General features: G+C 42.6%; 3 protein-coding genes across 17 annotated transcripts in view; 1 reads left to right on the forward strand and 2 right to left on the reverse strand.

The window, feature by feature from the left end:
* The window catches only part of Glut1 (Glucose transporter 1), a 50,840-nt gene extending 39,273 nt beyond the window's left edge, over positions 1 to 11,567 (reverse strand). For 3 of the 13 annotated variants that reach the window (XM_076829954.1, XM_076829958.1, XM_076829956.1), the window contains exon 1: positions 145 to 509. The gene's annotated coding sequence lies outside the window, so the exon portion shown is untranslated. Of the gene's footprint in view, positions 1 to 144; positions 537 to 10,881 lie in introns of those variants that run through there. The other 10 variants (XM_076829951.1, XM_076829945.1, XM_076829964.1 and 7 more) reach the window with 8 other exon arrangements.
* The window catches only part of Vap33 (VAMP-associated protein 33kDa), a 135,457-nt gene extending 116,556 nt beyond the window's left edge, over positions 1 to 18,901 (reverse strand). The window contains exons 1-6 of one of the 2 annotated variants that reach the window (XM_076830013.1): positions 18,579 to 18,894; positions 16,759 to 16,914; positions 16,558 to 16,664; positions 16,249 to 16,428; positions 16,054 to 16,155; positions 14,573 to 15,714 (exon numbers count right to left, since the gene is read on the reverse strand). In XM_076830013.1, the coding sequence (XP_076686128.1) occupies positions 15,550 to 15,714; positions 16,054 to 16,155; positions 16,249 to 16,428; positions 16,558 to 16,664; positions 16,759 to 16,914; positions 18,579 to 18,636 (768 nt within the window). In that variant the 5' untranslated portion in view covers positions 18,637 to 18,894 and the 3' untranslated portion in view covers positions 14,573 to 15,549. Of the gene's footprint in view, positions 1 to 14,572; positions 15,715 to 16,030; positions 16,156 to 16,248; positions 16,429 to 16,557; positions 16,665 to 16,758; positions 16,915 to 18,578 lie in introns of those variants that run through there. The other variant, XM_076830014.1, reaches the window with a different exon arrangement.
* A 1,231-nt stretch (positions 18,902 to 20,132) lies between these two features.
* LOC143378264 (methylosome protein WDR77) lies at positions 20,133 to 23,275 on the forward strand. 2 transcript variants are annotated; one of them, XM_076830004.1, is made up of 5 exons: positions 20,133 to 20,337; positions 20,452 to 20,788; positions 21,194 to 21,366; positions 21,447 to 21,639; positions 21,730 to 23,275. In XM_076830004.1, exons 1-5 carry the CDS (start codon positions 20,226 to 20,228, stop codon positions 21,926 to 21,928), a joined length of 1,014 nt encoding a protein of 337 aa, XP_076686119.1. In that variant the 5' UTR covers positions 20,133 to 20,225; the 3' UTR covers positions 21,929 to 23,275. The 2 variants fall into 2 exon arrangements, with proteins under 2 accessions (XP_076686119.1, XP_076686120.1); XM_076830005.1 differs by having other exon boundaries at positions 20,212 to 20,351.
* The last annotated feature ends 149 nt before the right edge of the window (positions 23,276 to 23,424 follow it).

Genomic DNA, 23,424 nt, shown 5'->3' on the forward strand with positions numbered 1-23,424 from the left:
GCGCTTTCCGTTTCTGCTGATTATTTCGGTCACCTATCTGCCGATCTCTTTATCTAGTTTTATTGTAATTAATTCCACTCCTTTTATCTTGTATTCTGTATTAATTTCCTCGCCCCGTAAGCGAATAAGTAAGTAAATAATTACCGAATGCAAATCGTGGGACTTTCGAAAGGCAACGACACGACCTCGTCCTCGAACGTTGTCCCAGATTCGAGCCTACGATTCCCTATCTCTCGTCTTGCGTCCAATTGGAATCCAGACCACCGTTGACACCGCCGTCCACGCCGTTAGTCGCGGAACGTTGTCAAACAGACGCAGAAACAATGGACACGCACCGGCTGGCGATCGCGAACGAACGGGGAAGAACAGCGCACAAGAAGCTCGGCGAATCGCGCGCTACTAACGAGACCGTCGCGCGTTTCCCCGTCGAAGATTAAACAGAACCCAAAGACTTTCTCCCCTCCCACGGTCGATTGTTTCTCTGTCTAATCACTTTCAATTCTCTGTCCTCGCCTGTGGCCCCCGTCGCGTTGCTCCGTCAGTGGTTGTTGAACAGCGCGTTAAAGTACGTGCCTGTCCCGCTGTCCGGTTCCCCGACGAGTCTTACGGGTTCTTCTTGCTGCCTTCTTTTGTGCCGTGACTTGGCTGTCTGGATCTACTGAAAGATTAAACGCGCGCGCGACAGACGGAACTGCCCGGCTACGTGAAATAACGGAGCAGTTTTGAGTTTCGAGAGCCAAGCGGAAGGAAACTTTGGCAAAATCAACGTTACTTGAGCTTTTGTGGTGTTCCGAGAATCTCGAAAAAGGATAATTTGAATTTTGAACATTTGAGTATTATAGCTACTCGATTTTTATTCAATGTTTACTCGATTTTTACTCGATTTTTATTCAATGTTTACTCGATTTTTACTCGATATTTATTCAATGTTTACTCGGTTTTCACTGGATTTTACTTGATTTTTACTGGATTTTACTGGATTTTTACTCGATTTTACTGGATATTTACTTGATTTTACTGGATTTTTACTTGATTTTTACTGGATTTTACTGGATTTTACTTGATTTTTACTGGATTTTACTGGATTTTTACTCGATTTTTATTCAATGTTTACTCGATTTTTACTCGATATTTATTCAATGTTTACTCGGTTTTCACTGGATTTTACTGGATTTTTACTCGATTTTACTGGATTTTTACTCGATTTTACTGGATATTTACTCGATTTTACTGGATTTTTACTTGATTTTTACTCGATTTTACTGGATTTTACTTGATTTTTACTGGATTTTTACTCGATTTTTATTCAATGTTTACTCGATTTTTACTCGATATTTATTCAATGTTAACTCGGTTTTCACTGGATTTTACTTGATTTTTACTGGATTTTACTGGATTTTTACTCGATTTTACTGGATATTTACTCGATTTTACTGGATTTTTACTTGATTTTTACTCGATTTTACTTGATTTTTACTGGATTTTACTGGATTTTTACTCGATTTTACTGGATATTTACTCGATTTTACTGGATTTTTACTTGATTTTTACTCGATTTTACTGGATTTTACTTGATTTTTACTGGATTTTACTGGATTTTTACTCGATTTTTATTCAATGTTTACTCGATTTTTACTCGATATTTATTCAATGTTTACTCGGTTTTCACTGGATTTTACTGGATTTTTACTCGATTTTACTGGATTTTTACTCGATTTTACTGGATATTTACTCGATTTTACTGGATTTTTACTTGATTTTTACTCGATTTTACTGGATTTTACTTGATTTTTACTGGATTTTTACTCGATTTTTATTCAATGTTTACTCGATTTTTACTCGATATTTATTCAATGTTAACTCGGTTTTCACTGGATTTTACTTGATTTTTACTGGATTTTACTGGATTTTTACTCGATTTTACTGGATATTTACTCGATTTTACTGGATTTTTACTTGATTTTTACTCGATTTTACTTGATTTTTACTGGATTTTACTGGATTTTTACTCGATTTTACTGGATATTTACTCGATTTTACTGGATTTTTACTGGATTTTTACTTGATTTTTACTCGATTTTACTCGATTTTACTTGATTTTTACTGGATTTTACTGGATGTTACTTAATTTTTACTGGATTTTACTTGATTTTTACTGGATTTTTACTTGATTTTGATTTGATTTTCATTCGTTTTCGATCCAAATACTTAGAAGCTTTATGTACTAGTTTAGATTTGGAGTTAGCTGAACCTCCATTTACTTTTGCCGAGTTCGTGAATAGATCTAGGAGAGGAGAGTTCTTTCGCCCTGTTTCTGTACCTCGAAGCTCTCTTCTCGGTAATTCCTGTCGCCCTATAATCAACGAATCGCTGGGGCACGAAGAAACGGTGGAGAAACTTTGGAAGTTCGTAAGGCACCGCCGTTTCGTGTTCCCCGGAGACAGACATTTGTCACGGCTCGCTGTTACCCGCGAAAAGTTTGATAGCGAGATTGAGAGTGATGTCGCGTGGCTGCATATTATTCGCCGGTGGAAGAAATATGGAATTTATCGGGGGACCGTACTGTATCGTTGCACAGAGCTGCGTAAACTTATTGCACTCCTGTCGCAATGCTGTCCATTCGACGACATATAATGGTGAGACAGAGGCCCGTATAAAGGACACGAAAGTTGTGCTTCGTTTCGATTTTCTTGTCCTTCTGTCGCGCTCCTCGGTGAATTCTTCATGATAACGTGTTAATTACTCTTCAACAGGACACAGATATGCCGGATCATCCACTGCTATTAAAGAAATTTCCACGTCCATAATACTTAGAAACACCAGCGCACAGAAAACAGGCGATCCTTTACTTTGAAGTTTTCACGGCAAAAAAAGGATTAAATTTCTGATAGGGCCAGGACGAAGGATAACGTGGTCAGACAAAAGGAACTCTTTTTAAGAAACCTAATACCGGGTATTAGTTATATCTCTGATATTTAAAACTCTACAGTACCGTTGTGTTATTCCGCGAAAACCGCAGAGAGGATAATAAAAAACAATTAGGTGTCGCCACGTTCCACTCGCGTGTGCGCAGCTAAGGAGATTCATCTATTAATATTTTTCTTCTTACTTGAGAAAAACCTTAAGGGGTTCCTAGTGTGACGGCTGAAAAAAAACTTAATATTTCGGGTACCTATTAAAAAAAGAAACAACTATTGCCCGCATCATTTTGCAGGCTTGCAGCTTTAATCTATCACCTTTTAATTTGTTTCTTTTTTTTAATTCCCGAAACATTATTTTTTTTCCAGCCGTTACACTAGGAAAACCTCTCAATTAAGCGTCCGGCACTAGGGGAACTCCCCCTAGATTTTAACATTCCCAATGTTGAACAGAAAATGCTCGAACGATCTCTCAAGAAATCTGTGTCGCACTAATTTCGCGTTCTAACGGGAAAATTAGAGAGTTACTGGCCGGAGCGTCAGGCAGCAGAACGCGCGAAGTGAAATTTCCATTGGCATCTATAATAATGATCCTCGGGCCATAACTAATAAGCAGTTAACCAGCTGAAAGTTGCGCTAATATTGTAAAGTGAGGCTCGTTGTTGAACACTTTCGACGAGTAACAGGTGTACAACCTACATTCGAGCGGCATTTACGGTCCGCTGGCCTTCAGTAATCTCTATTGGAACGGTCTCGGTAATGCTGTAAATGCGAAACAATCCCCGACGTAATATATTTACGCGCGAACTCGCTTCTGTGTAGCTGAATTAATGGGGCATCTTACGTAACACTCGAATTCTGCGCTCCCTCGTCGACGCCCATCGAGATCCGTCTCGAAACGCAACAAAGTTTGCACTGGTAATGAGACACTGAACCAAACACAGCACACCGTGGCTGAAGCTCGCAACGAAACGCACAGGGCGTTTGGAAATAAGAATGATCCCACGCTGCGTTCCACATAAGAGCGTACCAACGCCCCTACCGATTTCCGACCGATCTGCCCAGTGATTCAATCCTCGACTCCTCCTTTCCCTCGATTCGAGATAAGGAAGATTAAAATAAAACAAAATAAGTAATTGCTTTTTAATAGCTTCACTTCAGAAGCTCTGCAACAGAAGCATTACTGTATTCCCGGTTCCTATTCAACTTTCTTGAAGTTAATAATATATTAGTCGACGCAGCCAGTAGCAGTGGCGCAACCCGAGAGGAAACCAAGGGGACCAGGCGCCGCCAAAGGAGGAGCTTTGCAAAAAGAAAAGAAACTGGGTTTTATTCTTCGAATAAATTTTTACAGTCACCTAACGAATTCCCTCGAACTTGTATTAAATATTTTTTGATCCGTTCAACACTGCTCTCCGTAAAATTAAACCCTGAGCGCGCCACTGGCCAGTAAAATATCCAAAATAATTAAAACTAAATTCGAAAATGCATTCCAAGTCGTTTCTCTGAAAAACAAAGTTTCCTGCGAGGGGACTTTATTCCACGATCTCCGCGTAACCTTTCGCGTGGAAACCACCCCGCTTTGACGGCTGCAGCGTGCGCTTCAGGGACACCCAGTATTCGGAGCACTCGTGATTTAAATGGATCAATGAGATGCGCTGCCGCGAACGCTACAGCCAGGCTTTCCTCATTTCCGCACCATAGAGAGCCGCGGGTATTGCGATGAAGAAGACTTGCGAGGATACATATTCCGGGCTGGCGGGCTGCCAACAGGTCCTTCGGGAAATATATATTATCTATTATACCTATACGTCCCACACGTAATACCGTCGTCGGGATATATAAATCCTAGAACAGCGGGGCATTTTCGCGGCGTTTTTCGCAGCGATACCTGTCAAGCTGCGCCCGCCGCGTTTCGGGTGATTTACGTAGAGGCCGCGCCGCCGAGGGAGCCGTTGCTGCATCGCGCGCACTGGTACATTGAGCGCGCGGGACAAGAAAACACGATCGGAGATGAAAGCGGGGAAGTAGCAGGTCGAAGGAGCCGAACATTGTTCGCGGGGAGATAACAGTTGAAAGCAGGGTGGCGGAGCGGGCGTGCGCTAGATAGGAATAGGTACGGGGGTGCGCGATCACCGCCGCAGGGTGGCAGGCAGATAAAGAATTTAGTTTAAGAAATATACGCGTATGATCGATCAAGTAAACACGAAAGTAAGTGGGTCACGAGCGTGCACGCTCGCCGGGCTACGCTTCTTCCGCGAGATCCTCAGCGGCAACTTCTCCAATTTATTACGAACTTTCGAGATTTATTAAAGAGCGCTCCGCGCGTGATTGATGGTAGTTGAAAGTCGTCGCCCGATTATCGTATATGAGAGCAGTCGGAGAAGTACGAGCGCTTGTGGAAGCGAAGCTCCTTTTGCTTACAGCGCGCGGGGAAATGCGAAGTTCCCTGCAAATTGGATCCGGGCTCCCCCGCACTTTTCGCCTGTAACGGAAGCCAATGCGGCACGCGAGCAATAATCGTTTATCCGCGGGCCTCGCGATTAATTGCCGATCGTAAGTCACGCTCTCTATTTTCGGGCAGGGCGCTTTCTTCGCTCGATATAAGCCCGCCGCAAGATGGATTAGACCCTTACGTACACCTCCTCGAAGACTGGGGTGTGCTGGCTTAAACTAATCGGGAAGGTACACACGCTTTATCGTACGCGCTCCGTGCACTTAGCGCAGCAAAAACTCAGCGCTATAAGCGCAAGCTTGGCTTGCTAATGAAACTCGCGATGAGGAGCCGGGGTAGGTGAAATAAACGCAGGTCGTGGAAGTCTGATAGTATCGGATTATAAGTCCAGATTAGAATACTTAACGAACAAGAGGTTCGTCGTGAATCCACAATCTCGTATCCTCCGTCTCGTCTGCGGCGATTCTCTTTTATTCCCCATTGGTCCCTGCGCTGATTTAAAGTGACTCCGTCTGCTCGCTCAATAGCAGACAGGACGAATACTCGTTTTATGTACGGCAGTGCAATCATACGCTGGGGCTTTAAAAAACACATTTCGGAGCCCTCAATTGATAATGACAAGGCTTGAGAAAAGAAGAATAGATGCTCATGGAATTGAAATCTAGGGCTTCAGATACGAGGCAACTCCTCGTGGCTCCCGCCGCTGCTTTTCTAAATCCAGAGATCTTTGTAACTCTGCTTTAGATTCGTCGCAAAACGTCCACGCGGCAGCAAGGTATTTTACAGAACGCCACCGGGCCTTTAAATTCCTCGCTTCAACGGTCACCGCGATCCAAAACCACCAGCATTATCCAGTAATTCCACTGTGCTACATCACAAAATCAGTTCCACTTAATTCAGGCAACGTACGAGGTGTCCCTAGGTAAATGGCACACCAGGCAGGTATCCTCGCAAAGTGTACCTAACCCGGCTCTATATTCATTAACACTCCTTGTTCCCAGGGGTGGATTTGTATATAGGCTAAGTAGGCTGCAGCGTAGGGCGGACAATTTTGGGGAGTGATTAATTTTGGGGAGTGATTATTTCTGGGCGAAAGAAATTGGAACAGGTTTTAAACAGAGGCTTGAGACGACTTTAAAAACAATTCACTTTTCTTTCATCTAGCAAATTAGCCATAACTGATATTGAATTAATTTTAAAATTGTCTCAAATCTTTGTAATTAAAACATTCCACGATATTTCCTGCAAAGGGCAGACGCTCGTTAGCCCAGGGGCGCCAAATCTCCAAATCCGTCACCGCTTGTTCCTTCCTACAACTTTCATCCCCCGCTATCTAGTTCCTGCCAATAACTCCGAGCCACCCTGTAAATTCGTGATCGTGCATGCATACAGGCGTGCGAGGAGTATGCAGTTACGTGCGCGCCTGACACCTACCAGCGCACACATGCACGGGACGAGCCTTTATCGATGAACGAAACGCCAGGGGGTAAGGATGCCTCTCTATCCTGTGTCCCGATTCACTTCAGCGTGTCCCCGCAGGCCAGTGTAAACGTTTGACCACCAAACAACCCACTGATCTCATTGTTCCCGCTGGATCATCCCGACTCGATAGTTCCGTAGCGCAGCGCGCAACTCCGAAAACGATGACGCACGAATGCATTACTTTCGTCGCGGTGTGCTGCCGTCGCAACGCCGCCGCGACAGCGTGTCGCGATAAGGGAGCCACGAGTATGGTTTAACCCTTAACTGGTATACTGTTTTTTCAAACGTAACTGTTATCTCGGGGTCGTGGCAGACCCGAAATAAAAAAGGACACAGAAATTTGTAAAGTCGACATTAGATCAACCCCTATGAATACCTATTTTGTTCGTAGGTAATGTATAAAATAATAGATACGTAGAAAATTAATTAGAAAATCAGTTTACAAACTTAGACAACCAAATATTTTGCAGCGAACCTTGCGTGCTTGGGGTCATGACTGACCCTAGGATACCAGTTAAGGGTTAAGAGGGACCAGCGAGGAGAACGGCGATCGTAGCGTTGCGCCACGGTGAAGATCCTCGCGGTAGGAATTCGAAGGAGCATCCACGGAATGGTAATTCGAGGGCAGGTTACGCGACGATGGAAATATCGCGGCGAAAGGAAGGCACGTCGCAGAGTCCCGATCGTTATCCAATAACGAAGAAAAGGCTCCGTAGCTGGCGCGAATCGAGGCATTCCTTTCCTCCTGGTCGGGTCTCGTGCCGGAGCGGGCGCGCGACGGTTCCGCGGAGCCCCTGCCATTTCCAAGTAACACAATTGCGAGCATTGATTCGAGCCAGAAACTAGATACGTATGATTATTCCCAGCGGCAGGCCCCGGGCGCATTACAGCTCGCGTGTAGATAACAATACGACAATAGGCGCGGTTCCGCGACGCGTGCGGATCCGTGGAAAGCGGCGTGCTCGTTTCGACGCGACTCAAAACCGAGCCTCCCCCTCCGCGATCGAATCCTACCGTGCCCTGCGCTGGGATTTTCCAGAGGGGGAGGGGTCGATAAGGAGCCAGCCGGTAAAAGTGCGGACGGGAACTCGGCCGAAGGAGCCGCGGTTCGAAGCCCGCTCGGATGATCCCGTTCTCGTTAACCTACTTTACTTTATTTTCATTCATTCATCCGGTTCGCGCGACGCGCGTATGTAGATCACCGAAGACGCACAGTGGTTCCAAAGTGCCTTTCCGCGGACAAAATTCCGTATCTCCGTCAATTCTCAAACGATTTTTGATTTTGTTCTGCTCGTTTTGTCGGGGATTAAATTTGCTATAATGTGAAGTACCTGAATTGCGGTCAAAACATGTTTTCTCTATCTTTTTTCTGGCAAAGTTGGATGAAAACTTTAGTAGAACAATCTTTGGGGCTAATTTGATAAGATTTTGCTTATCTGAGTAGTTTTTTTTACGTAGAATCTTTTTTTAATTGGTACCTGGCAATCGCGGAAACATAAAACAGGCGATTTGTTGATACGTTAGAATGTTTGAAATACAACTTTAGAATGGCTGAAAATTTGGAATGTCTACCGAGTTTACTACAACCAGAACCGTCTGAAATATCAATTTAATGTATGATTATAGAAGCTAATAGCGTTCAGAAATATTGCAGAAAGTCAAAACCGTGATTTATATTTTTACGTTTTTATTATTGTGTATTAGTAAATAAAACTTTATCGAATCTTTCCGTACCACATATTTTGCATTTGGAAGGTGGGTAGCAATGTAATAAACAAATTCCGAACAGAATTAGCTGCCACTATTTGCCACTGCGGTGTTAATCCCATGTTGTTTAATTGGCGATAGCGCTCAAAGTGCCTTTTTGTAGATAAAATTCCGTATCTCAGTGAATTCTTAACCGATTTTTATCTTTTTCTGCTCGTTTTGTCGGGGATTAAATTTGCTAAAATATCAAATAGTAGTTTTCCAAAATTTTATTTAGGGATTAAAAAAAAATTCTGAACTCTTGGTTCCGAAACGAGTTTATTAAACATTTTTTTTTTCATTTAGTTAGTCTTCTTCCATATATTCTACATCTTCTTTATAATTAGACAAAAGATATTTTGCGTCTTTTTCAAGTGCAACAGACGGAGTTGGCCATTGGGACCTCCAAATCGAAATTAAAGGATCCGATGATAGCAGAAATCACAGAAGTGAACAAAGAACTTACCTATTTACAATTTTTTTATAATTTCACAAGTTCTGTCGTGTGGAAGCAGCGAAACCCATCAAAGTTCCAATCTTTTTCTCTCGAAACGGCCAAAATTTTTATTAGGGAGTATGGATGGTATTTTATGCCATCATCGATACACAAAATTTTAATTCATGGAAAAGGCGTTTTAAACTCGACTAAAAATTCCGGCAATTTAATACCAGACACTGTTCGAGGTTTTCGACAAATGAGGATATAATGCATAATTTATTAATATCATCGGATCCTTTAATTTCGATTTCGAGGTCCCAATGGCCAATTCCGTCTGTTGCACTTGAAAAAGACGCAAAATATCTTTTGTCTAATTATAAAGAAGATGTAGAATATATGGAAGAAGACTAACTAAATGAAAAAAAAACTGTTTAATAAACTCGTTTCGGAACCAAGAGTTCAGAATTTTTTTTTAATCCCTAAAGAAAATTTTGGAAAACTACTGTTTGACATTTTAGCAATTTTAATCCTTTAATCCTTTTAATCCCCGACAAAACGAGCAAAAAAAAAATCAAAAATCGGTTGAGAATTGACGGAGATACGGAGTTTTGTCCAGAAGAAGGCACTTTGGAACCACTGTGAGACGGCGCGGATCCGCGCGTCCCGCGGCACAGGACGGGTGAGGAGACGCGCCTCGTCGAGTTCTCGCCACGCAAATGGCGCACGGAAGCGTCACGGGCCGCTGGAGGAGCCGCGAGACGAGGAGCAACCTTCGTTATCTCCGCCCAGCCGCGGCCTCATCCCGATTATCTTGCTCGACTGGCCGCGTTGCCGTGCTCCTCGAGGTATATGACATGTTCCGCCCGCGAACAGGACATCCCGAGCGCGCGATCGAACGGCCGTGAGGCCGCGGCCGTGTAATCGTTTCCAGGGGGGATCGATCCTCGCCAATTAACATGGGCGAGGTTGTAGCGGTGTCGTGGAGGAACGAGGTGCAGGATACATTCCGGCACGAAGACACTTCCGGACGGGCGAAGAAGGTACATGGGTGACGCGTACCCGTTCACCGCCCAACGGAACGGGCAAACGAGCACCTCTCAGCTCCGTGGCACGGTGGCCTCTCGGTGTACTCGGGGTTTGGAAATTCTCGGGCGATGGTCTGGGTTAGCGGGACGGGTGGCGGTTAGGAAAATGGCTGGGTAAAGGGTGTATCGGTGACGTTCGGCGATAGGCAAGGCTGAAGCCCAGGAACGCGGCCTGTGCTCGTTCCTAGGCCGATCTTGCCGAGCGCCGCGGGTGCCGTCGTCTTGTATTATCGATTGACGGAGGTTATGTGGAGTCGAGTCGCCGGGACACGACGATCGCTGAGAATGGGACGAGAAATCCCATTCTGATCGCGTACGCAAGGTCGAGAAACGAATAGGATCTTTCACTCCATTCGTACTTCCTTCTCGTCGCTTTTATCCTTCGTCATCCCCTCCCACTTCTCTCTCACTCTCTCCCCCCTCTCTCTCTCTCCCTCTTTCTCTACCCCTCCCTCTTTCTCTTTCTCTCATATACGTATTTTATATATATATATATATATATATATATATATATATAAAACAGCATTCATACTGGTCCCTCTATCTCTCTCTCCCTCTCTCTCTTCCTCTCTCGATCTATTTTCTGTTCCCATAGAATTTCACTCTCCCTGTTCCTCCATTCTCCATCGAAGGAAAGCCTTACCTGTTCCTCGTTGTCGATTAAGGGTGCGAGCCTCGAAGGACTAGGCGTCGGGAGACAGGGAAATGGTGAATGGGGCTGGGTCGAGGAAGGAAAGCAGAAATAATCTCACTCACCGTTGGTATACGGGGGTGGTTAGACCGTCTGACGAGTCGCGCCGTAAGTCTGGCTGGCAGCAAGGAGGCTGATCGTGGCCGCGTCGTCGGGAACGGCGGTATTGGCAGTGGCAGGATTGGCGGCGACGGCCACGGCAGCGTTGACGGTGGCGGTAGCGGTGGTGACGGCAGCGATAGTAACGGCAGCGATGGCGTTGGCGGTGGCGGTGGCGGTAGCGACGACGGCTACGACCACATCGGGGACGTTGTACGCGTACGCGGCACTGACGGTAGCAGCGGCTTTAGCAACCAAGTCACTTTCCTCCGTACGATCCGGGGACACCATCTCCTTGCTCGTCCGAACGCGTGCACAACCGACGACGACGCCGACGCCCGCACTGGCCACGACGCACTGTGGTCGCGCTACCACGAGTACCATCCTCGCAGTCTCATCGTCGTCGCCGTGTCTGCCCCTGCGCTGGTACACAAACTCAGGGGTGGTCCCGAACACAAAGGGGGGTCTCGTCGAAGACGTTCCCGTGCTCCAGTCCAGTCCGTTACGATGCGATACGGTACGGTACGGTCCGGGACTACCAAGTGGCTTCGAAGAAGGCGGTGGTCGTCCCCCGATCGACTGCACGACACCGATGCTCGATGGCAGGAGACGCCCCAACACGGGGCACCTAGTTCGACGTATGCCGAGCGACGGCTCACCCCGCGATCCGTCTGCGCTCGGCCCGACTCGCGCAGTACCGTAACCACCGCGGGTGCTCGCCTATCCTGGATCCCCGACACCCCTACTCCTTCACCCCCTTCTTCTCTGCTCCTCTGCTCTCCCTCTCGATCATCTTCGCCACCGAGCCTCGGACCTCGGACGACCACTTAACCGCGAAATTTTCAACAACTCCCTTATTCGGGGCGTCTTCTACCGGCCACGGTCCCGTCTTTCCTCGCCAGTCCCTCCGCTCCACGGCCCGGCTAACATTGGCCTCTATACTGTGCCCTACGATAGTAGAACACGATCGCGTACCTCTTTCGAATATTCCGAACCGATGCAGGGGTGAGATCGATGCTCGGTGCCTCTATCTATGCGCAGTGTCTCCGAGGTCCGCGCGGTTACCGTTCGGAGTATCGCTCGCTGCCAGACGTCTCGTTGCTGAAACGCGGAGCTCCGTGGTTTGGGACCGTCGGGAGGCAACGGTGCAACTTGGGAAGCTGGAGTCGCGAGTGGAGCAGCGTCGAACGCGTCGGCTGGTAGCAGTAGCAAACGAGCGGAATTGTTTTAGTCACGGGCACCAGGAGCCCTTCGGGGTGACCTGAAGCCGTCGGGCACTCAGCGGCAAAGCGGGGGGTTAAGGAAGCCCTTGAAATCAATAGCCAGTCGCTACTGCCGCCGCCACCCTGATCAGGCTGCTCTGCGCTGTATCCGCCGCTCCACTCTCTGCCATCCACCTCCCTCCTTCCCGATCCTGATTTATCCGCACCTCCTGACCGAGGAGGTCCTACGCGACTTTAGTTCGCACGAGAACGTCTCGGCACGGGTGTCGTTTCACCAGCCCGACCAAACGGAGTCACGTGTCGGTGAAAGAGCAACTAAATCCTCCCAACGAATTCCACAGAGCCTCGCATGAAATATATCTGTACATCGGCGTGCACGCCTCGTGCCGCTTGAAATTTTAAGGAGAATTGGCCCTGCTGCGCGGCACGCAGATGCGCCTGATGGCTCCTCCAGAACCACCCCTAGGACAGGGCGCGAGAACAGTCTTGATGGAGGAAATAATGTAGGAACACGAACGTCAGGTTTCTCTTTCTCGCCTGCACAGAGCTGACCCACCCGATCGAGAAGTCTAAAATCTGAAATTCCAAGTGGGTTGCTTCTTCCGGAGAGTGGGTCATCGATTGTTTGTACCCCGTCGAGCAACGTCGCTTGTCTGAAATCTTGAACTTGGACGGAAACAGTATCGCGCCACGAATCGCCGAACGAGACATTCCGAGCCAAAGATTATGAATCTGTGGTGTAATTTTCAGTAGCACTCGTCGCTGCATTTCCAACTATTCCACCCTTCCTCCTCCCCCGCCACCCTCTTCCTCCTTCCACTCGACAGGCTCGGAGGGAGAAAGTACGCGGGTGCACATGCACTATCGAGAGGGTGGTCTGGCTAAAGGTCGACCCACGCTACTTCGGTTCGCGCATCTATTTTTTTCGAGAACATAAAATTATCACATCTGGCCGATCGATTCGAACTATATTTACGGCGAGTAACCTTCGTAGTAATTGATTGGCGATATTTAAAGTACAAGTGTCGCCGCGTAAACGTTATATTCTGCAATTTTATTTCCACGTACGGAGTAAGAAAGATGAATGCTACATGTACTTAAAACAATGCTTCTGTAATATGCCCGCTAGTATTTCCCGCGATAGTATTAATATAGTTACAGTGACTTCCGCAAACTTTTACAGTTCCAGTCAGATATTTCTTTGCATAATGGCAATCTGTTTCGTTCCGGTCTTGCGAGCCGCGTTAACGATATCGGTTCTAAACAGTAATAAATGTACATACAGTAACATCGAGGCGGCGCAATGGATCAAGAATTCTAGCGGTGGCGGAATAATTGCGTGATAATAATCGATTGCGATTTATCCGTGGTAGAAAGAATCTCGTGGTTTTACATACGTAGAAATTTTTTAAGAACGCTTTTACAGGAACCTTGGGTGGTTCGCTGATCCGCGGAAGTCGGGTATTTATTTAACTGGAGAATTCTCAAGCCATTTGTCGCGCGTGCCTCTTGTGTCCACACGGAGAAAAGCAACTTATACCTGCACCTTAGGCATACATTGGACAATTATTCGTTTACGATATTTATTTTATAAACACCACGATATGGAGAGACTCCAATCGATACACTTTCTAATTAGCAGAGATATGTGAAATGATGAAATGCTTTTAATAATAAATTTCAATCGAAGAGAAACGATTACGTTACGCAATACTCGGGTTTTGTCATCATTCTACCAGTTGCTGATAGCTGGTCAGACGTTCCCTTAGAATACTTGTCAGACAGGACTACGTTGAAAGAGAATTCGATATACATGTAAGAATCAGAAGCTAGAAGAATGATGAAACTATCTAATGATATAAAATCGTAGATATTCGATATATGGTTGTTAAACGTATAAACGTCTTGGAAATAATAAATAGCGTGATCTGTAAACGATAAGTGTCTACGCGTTCGCATTCGACGTTTTAGTAAGATATCCCACACTTGTACACTACAATAACAACCTAAATATTTATTATCGGAAGGAACCAGACAAGGCGTACAGAATATGGAGATATTAGAACAATGAAACGTCGATGAAGCACGATTAAGTTATTATATATATATATATATGTATATATATATATATATATATATATATATATATATATATATATATAAATAAATATATATATATATTGTTGCCCCTATTTCTAAGGCACAGATATATGGATGTTTATGTATGCGTTAATAACTATGACGTGCTCGATAGTATTTGTGACGTGACAATCTACAAACTCGCTTGCCACTATACGTACAATATCGATAAACTCGTGCGGTTTCGTTACGCCGACATTTCAAACGGTACCATATCCATGTATACCATGCACCACTTCCAATAATTGAAACACGATCGATGGCAAAGAGGTGTACAGAACATATAAGACTTCCGTCGTGTGACATCCGAGATATCTTTATTTCGAATTTTTATAAGACAAACATAAAGAAATAAAAATACACTGAAGCGTCAAAAGATTTAATCCATTAAATTCCTTATGTGATATACCATTGCTGATGGATAGAGCCAGCGTATCCAATTTCTGAGTCACGCGAACCACTACTAATCAGCCAGCCTCCCCCTACCCCCCTCCTACCCCCACCACCCCCCTCCCAGCGCCCCCTCTCTGACTATACGCGTTAGAGTCTGTTAGACATTAATAACATTACCTTAAACTGGATACATTATGTACAATCTTACATTGTGTGATTGTTAAGTACTGTTAGAATGCTAAGAGAAACGAAAGAACGAGAAAAAAAATTTGAAAATCATCCTTGTTTCTGCGGGAAGATACATTATTCGCCGAGGCAACTGAACTCGCATTCCCCGCGTCACTGAACACGGTCGTTTGAATGAACTGATGTTTAATGAATCTCGTATCCCATACACAATTCACTTAGTGGCAACATGGTTTCCAAAGACACGGCCGCAAGCGTAATTTGTAAAGCGAAAATCCTTTTATAAGAAACGTAGAAACGGAAGCGGTGTTATGAGCGTGAATGTATAGTAATTGTAATTAATTTCAATCCACGGTAAGACACTTAAATTAATAGTATTTTGCTGTTAACGTAACGACAACGAAGTTGACCATAAATTTCTGTGTCTATACTACAACGTATACGATTTTATTTCTTAAAAAAGGATTTACAGTTCGATCGCTTTACCAAAATATAAGCACACTCCTGCAGCGAGTAATATTCTATTATTGTAAACCACTACCCGTTTATAGTATTTATTATGAACAACCGTGTAATACGATGACTGGTTCCGATCCTTTCGATCGGTAAGTGGTATATGGTAGCGGGGGGCAGGCTAAGAAACACAGGGGAAGAGGGGGGATGTGCCAAGTTATGCGGTAAGGTAATGGCTGCTCAGAACATTTTCCCCAGCAAATATCCTATTACGACCATCAAAATGATAAGGACATTGATAGTAATCGGAGGCAATTGTCTACTGGTCTGCGAGGTCAAAGCTCTGGTGGCTGCTAAGGTAGCGTCATTACCCAACGCCGCGTTGCGTAACTTCAATAAATCTTCCTATAAACGAAAATCATCTCTGTACTTATCCGCTGTTAATAACCGTTAACGGGATTAATCCATGCAGAATAAACGCACCAATAAATGAACACTTAAGGCTAATGAATGAACACTTTTATAAAATTATGTTCGCAGCGCGATTGATTCCATGTGCTGCAAAAATTGTTTGAATATGAAGCAAAGAAATTAAAAGAAGTCTCTAATTAATTAGTTGCTTAAATTAATAACTTATTTTACTCATTTTAATATAAAATGTCCATTCACTGGTACGTGTTCATTTACTGGTACATCCACCCTATCTCGTTATCCAACTAACTGACGGATCCTTCAATACCTCACCTTCAACTGGAGGTTTTCCTGCCTGAGAGTACTTTCTTCCGCTCTGAGCTGACTAACCTCTTGTGCTGCTTTATACAATTTTACTTCCGCGTCTCCAAGAACCTAATAAAGATAAACGTGCCATCGTGTTACTTATGTAATAAGCACGTGCTAGAGAGAACAAGGAATACAAGTAAAATACACGCTAGCCGTTACCTTCGACGATGACTCTACAATATCTCCCACTCCTTTAGTTTTATCGCTATTTGTATTTGCTTCCGATTCAGTCGTTGTGGTAGTCGAAGTGGTCTTGGCTATCGTAGTATTAGTTATGGGATTTTCAAATACGCATTTCAGCTTGGATTCCATTATCTGGTCCGGGTTTGGCTCCTTCCACTGTAAAGCAAAGTTGAAACTGATCATCGGCGGAACGATTAAGCAGAGGCGTCACAGGGAACGGCGATAATTAAGAAATCATTATTATACCGTGTTGCGTGGAAATTTTCAAATATTTTCGTTACATACCGCTCGGGGAAAATCATCATCGGTGAAGTCATCGGCTATTAAAGCTTGCACCATAAATTTATGTTTATTCTTCTCTGTTGGATCGAAATCAAGTGGTTGAAGGGTCACTGAAAGATAAAATACCTAGTGAATTCAATGTTTAAATAGAGAAAGCTTAAGATCTCTAAAAATTTGCGTGTAGATTCACTGTTCGCAACTAACCAGCTATTTGAGTGACAGTTTTTGGCTTGATAACTCCAGCATTAGGACGTACGCAGTACTTCTTTGGAGCAGTTGTCTTTATTTTAAAGTAAACATTGTGATTCGATGGGTTAATTAATTTCATATACGATGTGATTGACGTTTCTGTGAATGGCCCTGCAATATGGTATAAGAGTCGTGTGTCATCTAAAAGTGTTGATTTTCAAGCATGCTTCATTTAGATTAATTTCAATAAATTTGGGAATTGTTCCATGCTGTATATGCACAGTTAGACACAATACCTACTCTTATCAATTTTGAATTAAATAGCATAAAATAAACAGATATTACAAACATATTTGCATAGAAAGGTTAACAATATACTAGGGTATGTATACAATATACATTTATAACCATAAACAAGGATCAGTGGCGGATTTAACAGGGTGGCTGATGAGCAGTTGCTGCCTGGGCCCCTGCCCAGAAGGCCCGCCAGGGCCCCATCTCCGAAAAAAATTTTAATTAGATGTAGGTGAAACACTACATTTCTTTTTTCGTACTACTACACTTTACCCGTTTGTTAGTAAACTATCTCTTCATTACCCAAAGAAATGGGCCTCTCGGAACGTTTGCCACCTGGGCCTTTTTTCTTAAATCCGCCACTGACAAGGATAAATGTGTACAAGCTATAGGCATAAGCTTCCCTAGTTAATAGAACTGATTGAAGGAAACAAAAGCAGTTTTAATAAATGTATGCCAGCAGCTTGTTTTTCAGATTCTTGATTTTACAAGCTTCGAGCTACTAATGAAACATACAATATATGCTACTTCTTTTAGAATGTGTTCGACGCTAATAGCGGACAAATGAAATCGAATATATATCTTGTTCTGGATTAGTTTTACGTAGATGATTTTCTAAATAATCACAAAACGCATAATAATCAAGAATTCTATGAGCAATACATTTACAGCTCCATGTTTATCCAAACATTTTTATTTCTTTTCATGAGCTGTATTACTCAATTAAGTTTGCACTTGTAGTTCCAAAAAGCGCACTAATTGCTTTCTCTGTACCATAAATGATCGTTTTCAAATTATATTTCAGCTGTTATTAAAAATTGATAAATTTCCAACAAATGCGATCGAATAAAAATTCGCTTCTTCTACCGCGAATGTCTAGTTTTCTCTCGATAACTTTTTAAATCGTTCGACTTCGTAAATTCGTATAAAAAAAAGGAAGAAAAAACAGAAACGCAACAAGAACGCTCGTACATGTACGTACGTGTGATTAAACACAACTGATATACCTATGACATTCGATACAGACGTAATTAAAGGACGATATATTTCGTTAAAAAAGTTGCGCAGCCTAAAGGCAACTCGGATAAATATATGCCGTGCATAAATATGCATATGTACAGGAAAAATAAACGTATTCGATACAGCTCGATGAATAACGCTTGCTGTATATCTGGTTATGGGAGAAGGGATGCGAGAGGGGGAGACGGAGGACAAAATTCAATCATGACTGTACATAGCTTTGACAGCGAATGACGTATTACGAATGGGGTTAGGTACGGCCTAGGGGGCCGACGATTTCTGCACTAGGTCGTCGGACGTAATCCTATTTGGTCGGGAATCGGGATGCAAAGAAATTGGCGAGCGGAGTCAACCTTACGTCATCTTGACAACGTAGCGCACCGTGTGCAGCTCGTGATAACGAGCCGACGGTGTGCTCGCCTTGTCAGCGGATCGCTAACTCGGAGGATGGGATGAGAAAGATCGAGGAGAGATCCACGGAGGAAATGCGCACGAAAGAATGATTCGTCGTTTAAGCGTACCCCTGAACCGCAGCTCGCTTGGCGGTTCGATAATTAAAACTTGATGTGGCTTCCCCATCTTGGCTATAGCAGGCGACCGAATCCTACGAGCAATTAGCCGCAACACCTTCGAGCGCGTGAATAAACGATACCACGTCGTGACAGGTTAATCAGCGCTCCTTCGGATATTTTGTACAGCGACACCGCCGTGTCTCGCACTCTCGCTACTTTCCGGGATTCCGTTGGACTAATTCTGATTTTTGCTCTGAATCCAATACGCATGCGTCACGACGGAAATTATCAAGAGTATACGTGTTACGTCACGGACAGACGTTACCACGGTAATCATGTTCGCTACTTCTGCACATCCCGAAATACGGAATGCCGCCGGTAAAAGACGCGCGCGCTCTCGACGCTAGAACACCGAAGAGCTCTCCGGACCAATGGAAAGCTTTTCAGAGACCACGGATACGAATCGCGGTGCTGTTTAGAAAACGCCGCTGTATCGATATTGGGCAATGCAACGTGACCGTTGCGATATTGCAGATGCCTCATTTAGAGAGTGCATCGTCGAAGGCATCGTTGCTAGTGAATTTCATGCGTTAAGTAATTACACCATTGCTGCTTTCCTCCTTCTTTGTCGTTGTTAAAATAATTTGGAATAAATGGAAATTACGTTTACCCTTCTTGTCTGTGATTTTTTTAAATATCTAAATGTATGATCCATTAGTACTAGCATTAATATTCCAATTTGCAAATTTGTATAGTACTTTTTGCATTCAGTATTTGCGGTGTCCGATTGGCAAGCACTTATCACGCTGTAAAGTTTGTTGCGAATGTTCACCAATCACCACCGTGTCGCTGTCGCGTGAACGTGGCTTTAGTATAATCTTTGTGCAGGGATATCGATAGTTATTTCGGGGCATGGACCTGAAGAATCCTGAAGGACGAAGCATTAAGGGCGGTATTCTCAGTCGCTACAGCAAATGCTTCAGTATACGGCATCCTCTACTAACTTAGTAGCTAGTAAAGGATGCCGAATGCTTAAGCATTTGCTTAAGAATAAGTAGCGACTGAGAATACCGCCCTAAGCTAGGCTTATGGACGCGCACAGTTTTGTAACAGCAGGAAAGCATTTTCTTGAAAATATAAGTTAAAATATTAAAAAATAAATTGTATAATTATTTTTAGGGATGAGTTTCGAGAATTCAAAGCTTTGCACTTTTTTCGAGATTCGAAACTCTTGACAATCAGATAAGAAATAGTATAAAATCAATGAATAAAGAATCGTACGCAGCGTGCCTCCAAAATTTGTATATTGTTATATTTTTGTTTGTAGTTGGTTCAACTATGGTCGATATTAGAGATTTGTGAAAAATTCTATTGACTTCAGTTCTTAAAGAAAGATATTCCACTTACAAAACTGAATCAGCACTTCAAGTTTCGAGGGTTTCGGGTTTCGAGATTTTCGAAGCCTTGCAAAGTTTCGGATTCAAGTTTCGAGAATTTAAAAATTAGCTTCGAACCCTCTGACGGTTCCGGGTAGAACAAAAATTATTGCTACGGTCCATACCATGCTCTGAGTTTCGTATGTACAGTTTCGTACTGCTGAGTATTGCGTTGGCGTGTGTTTGAAATAAATTTGACGTAAAGTGGGATTTATGTGTCATGAGTTCCTTAGTAGACCCGAATTTAAACGCAGATATTTATAGAAAAATGACAGCAGCCGACAGGCCGCCTGTTCCTGACAAGAATCTGCAATTTATTTTAGTTTATAATGGTAACACACTATAGGTTAAGTCTTTCACATAACTTTAATGATGCTTTCACATAATCTTGCATCGCAGCAGATAAATGGATTACTGGGAAATATTATCATGCTGCTTATTTACAGAGAAGAGTGCCATTCTGGGAGGTAGTAATATGACCGACCACTATTGGAGTGGCACTGTTTGGTATTATAAGGATACCGCAGACTTTCACAGGGACAAGGCTTTTGTCGCTACAAAAACAAAGAGTGGGGTCTGCAGCGCCGCTTACTTAGAATGTGATAAATTTGTAATTAGCGAAGATAGCGGAGTGCTGCAAGTGATTGGTTTAGTTGAAGCAGCCGAATCGCATCTAAAGGAATTACAATGCTTAGGATATGCTTGCCAACACGATAATAGCCTGCTAACGCTTTCTGTATTTTCTGATAACGCACATTTAGTTACCGGAGGAATGGATTATTGGTAAGCGATTCATATTAAGAAACATTACTTGCATTAGAAGCATTAATAGTAAAGTGACCAGAAGTCCCGCATTTGAGCCCTTTGTCCCACACTGAAAAGTGTCCCGCAAAGTGTCCCGGATTGGACATGGAACCTTTTACATTTTCGCAGTGGCATAAAGTTACTGTCTCCTCTACTTTTTGTTGTTGTGAGAAAAGAAATATTTTTAATTTCATTTCAATGTATCACTTTATAATCACAAGTATGTATTTTTAAATATATTGTAAATGCTATAATAAACTATGGAAAAGATCTCCTCACGGATCTGTTACCCCCTTTTTTTTTGCTTGCCTGCTAGTCTGTCCCGCATTGTAACAGAAAATATCTGGTTATTTTAATTAATAGAGAGCTATGATTATGTTACAGCATAAAAGTCTGGGACATAGCAGAATTACTCGCAACATACTCGTTTGGCTTCGCTCACACAGACATAGTTACCTGTGTCGACGCGCAGCCTGGGAGTAACACAACGTTCGTTTCAACCTCGTTGGATTGCGAAGCATTACTGTGGGACATAAGACAAGCGAAACCAGCGCAAAGTATGTAAGACTGTAATGACCTGCAGATTTATATATTAGTTACTTTATCTCAGTAACTATATCGTGCTTTTGTTTTTAAGGTATTCTGAAGAAAGAGCTTGGCTTAACGTCGGTGAATTGGAATACCATTTTGGATCATATTGTAGCCATAGGTTCGGAGGGTGGAGATGTTAGCCTAATTGATATTAGAAATGTGGGTGCCGCGGCATTACAGGAGTCGTGTATATTTCCCAGATCAGTACATAAACTTTTATTTAATCCAAATCCGGAAAGGTACTATAAGTATATACATAAGTATAACTTAAAGAGCAATTGATGCGTTAATGCTACGAACAATTTGTGTATAACACTTATGCGTTTTAGGTCAGAAGAATTAGCATGTTGCTGTGACGATACCATTGTGGAGGTCCTCGATATAAATAAAGAGTTTTCATCGGTGTACAAAAACGAAGGACACACTGATTTCGTGCGTGGGCTTGCATGGTACAAAGATGAATTAATATCTTGTTCTTGGGATAATACAGTGGTTAAGCACGCAATACATTCCTGTGATGATCAATAATGCTAGTATATTCGTGATTCAAGCTGCGTTTCATTTATGTGCTAGCATCAACGTTCGCGCTCATATTCACGGAAATAGAGTTTTAACAGCATTGTATCTCAATTTCATTCCATGTAACCAATATTTCTATTTGTTCTTTACATTCATTTTTCGGCAAATTCTTTATAATTCTACGGTTATTCTTTCTGCACTAGTAAGACGTACGCTTCTCCATTCATCAATGTATCAAGACTTTGAACAATTCGAGAATAATATACTTTAACTAAAGTTTCAAGTACCAAAAATAACTGAACCACTAGAGCCACTTGTATATTTTTGAACAGTAATTGAATGACATTAAATGAGAATAGAGAATTTTGCATTAGATTTGAAGCATTTTTTGAAAAATAGAAGACAGTGAAATCTGAAAAATAGTATAAATAGAAAAGTCACAATTTATTTGCAGTACATAATATATGACACCAGTGTGTCATCGCGAAGTAGGTATAAAATAACGAAACTGCTAAATCGCGTATGTGGCGATAGCTTTGTTGTAAAGACTAACGTTCTAGGAATGTCAGAATTCTAAATTGTTTGCCAAAATGTAGATGTGTTGATTTTATGGATACATGAAAAGTATTTTCCTTAGGTTTATTTAGTATAATCGTATATGAATACAATGTCCTGGTAGATTCTGGAGAACATTTTATATAATTCTTCATCAAATGTTTTGATACTATAAAAGAGAAATATGTAGAATAATACGCAAATCACAAGATACCATCGTGCATATATTGGGCCAAAACTTTCATAATTAAGTAATTAAAAACTACATCTTTTTTACTTCATTCTGTAATATATTCATTCATTTCAATTGTTTTCTCAGCTGAGTTACTGAAATAGTATTTAAAAGTTTAATCTAGTTCCTTTGCACCAGCGAATCCGTAAATTCTCAATAAGATGTGATATAATGTAGATCAAATACTTAATGATATGCTGCTCATCAGTTCGATTAGTAAACATTCATAAAAACTTATAAGACGTTACTATTTACTCTGATTATAAACATTCATTGTTTCTTTCATTCTTAACAAGATCGGGTCATACGTGTTGTATGTAAATTACATGGATTTTCATTGAATATAAACACCGTTTAATTTTAATTATCTTTAAAAATACGAATCTTTCCCCTTTTCAAAATTATAGACCTTTTACATCAAATTTATGTTTAATAGATGTTCTTCAGGTTTCGCGTACGAACTGTTGCGTTGGTAATTTGCGAAGAAAGTAATAAACGGCGTAACACCACGCGAAGTACATATGTATAAAGTAAGAATGGGAGGAATAAATTGATTATTTCGATATAAATTTCTAGTTCTTTCAATGTTCATAATTCAAGAAAAACAAGAAGCGAAAGAGCAATTGACTGACATGGTAAGGGAAAAGTTGTTTACGCATGTATACATCCCGCGAAGTACTAATTTCGACACAAATAAAGCGGCACCAGTAATATATGA

This window comes from Andrena cerasifolii, chromosome 1 (assembly GCF_050908995.1).
Source record: "Andrena cerasifolii isolate SP2316 chromosome 1, iyAndCera1_principal, whole genome shotgun sequence".
Lineage (NCBI taxonomy): Eukaryota > Metazoa > Arthropoda > Insecta > Hymenoptera > Andrenidae > Andrena > Andrena cerasifolii.

Excerpts from the sequence above, each read along its gene's own strand:
- LOC143378264 (XM_076830004.1), top strand. The coding sequence starts at position 20,226 with ATGAGTTCCTTAGTAGACCCGAATTTAAACGCAGATATTTATAGAAAA. Across the intron at positions 20,338-20,451 it reads ATTTATTTTAGTTTATAATG|AGAAGAGTGCCATTCTGGGA; the intron begins GTAACACACTAT and ends GCTTATTTACAG. Across the intron at positions 21,367-21,446 it reads ACAAGCGAAACCAGCGCAAA|GTATTCTGAAGAAAGAGCTT; the intron begins GTATGTAAGACT and ends TTTGTTTTTAAG.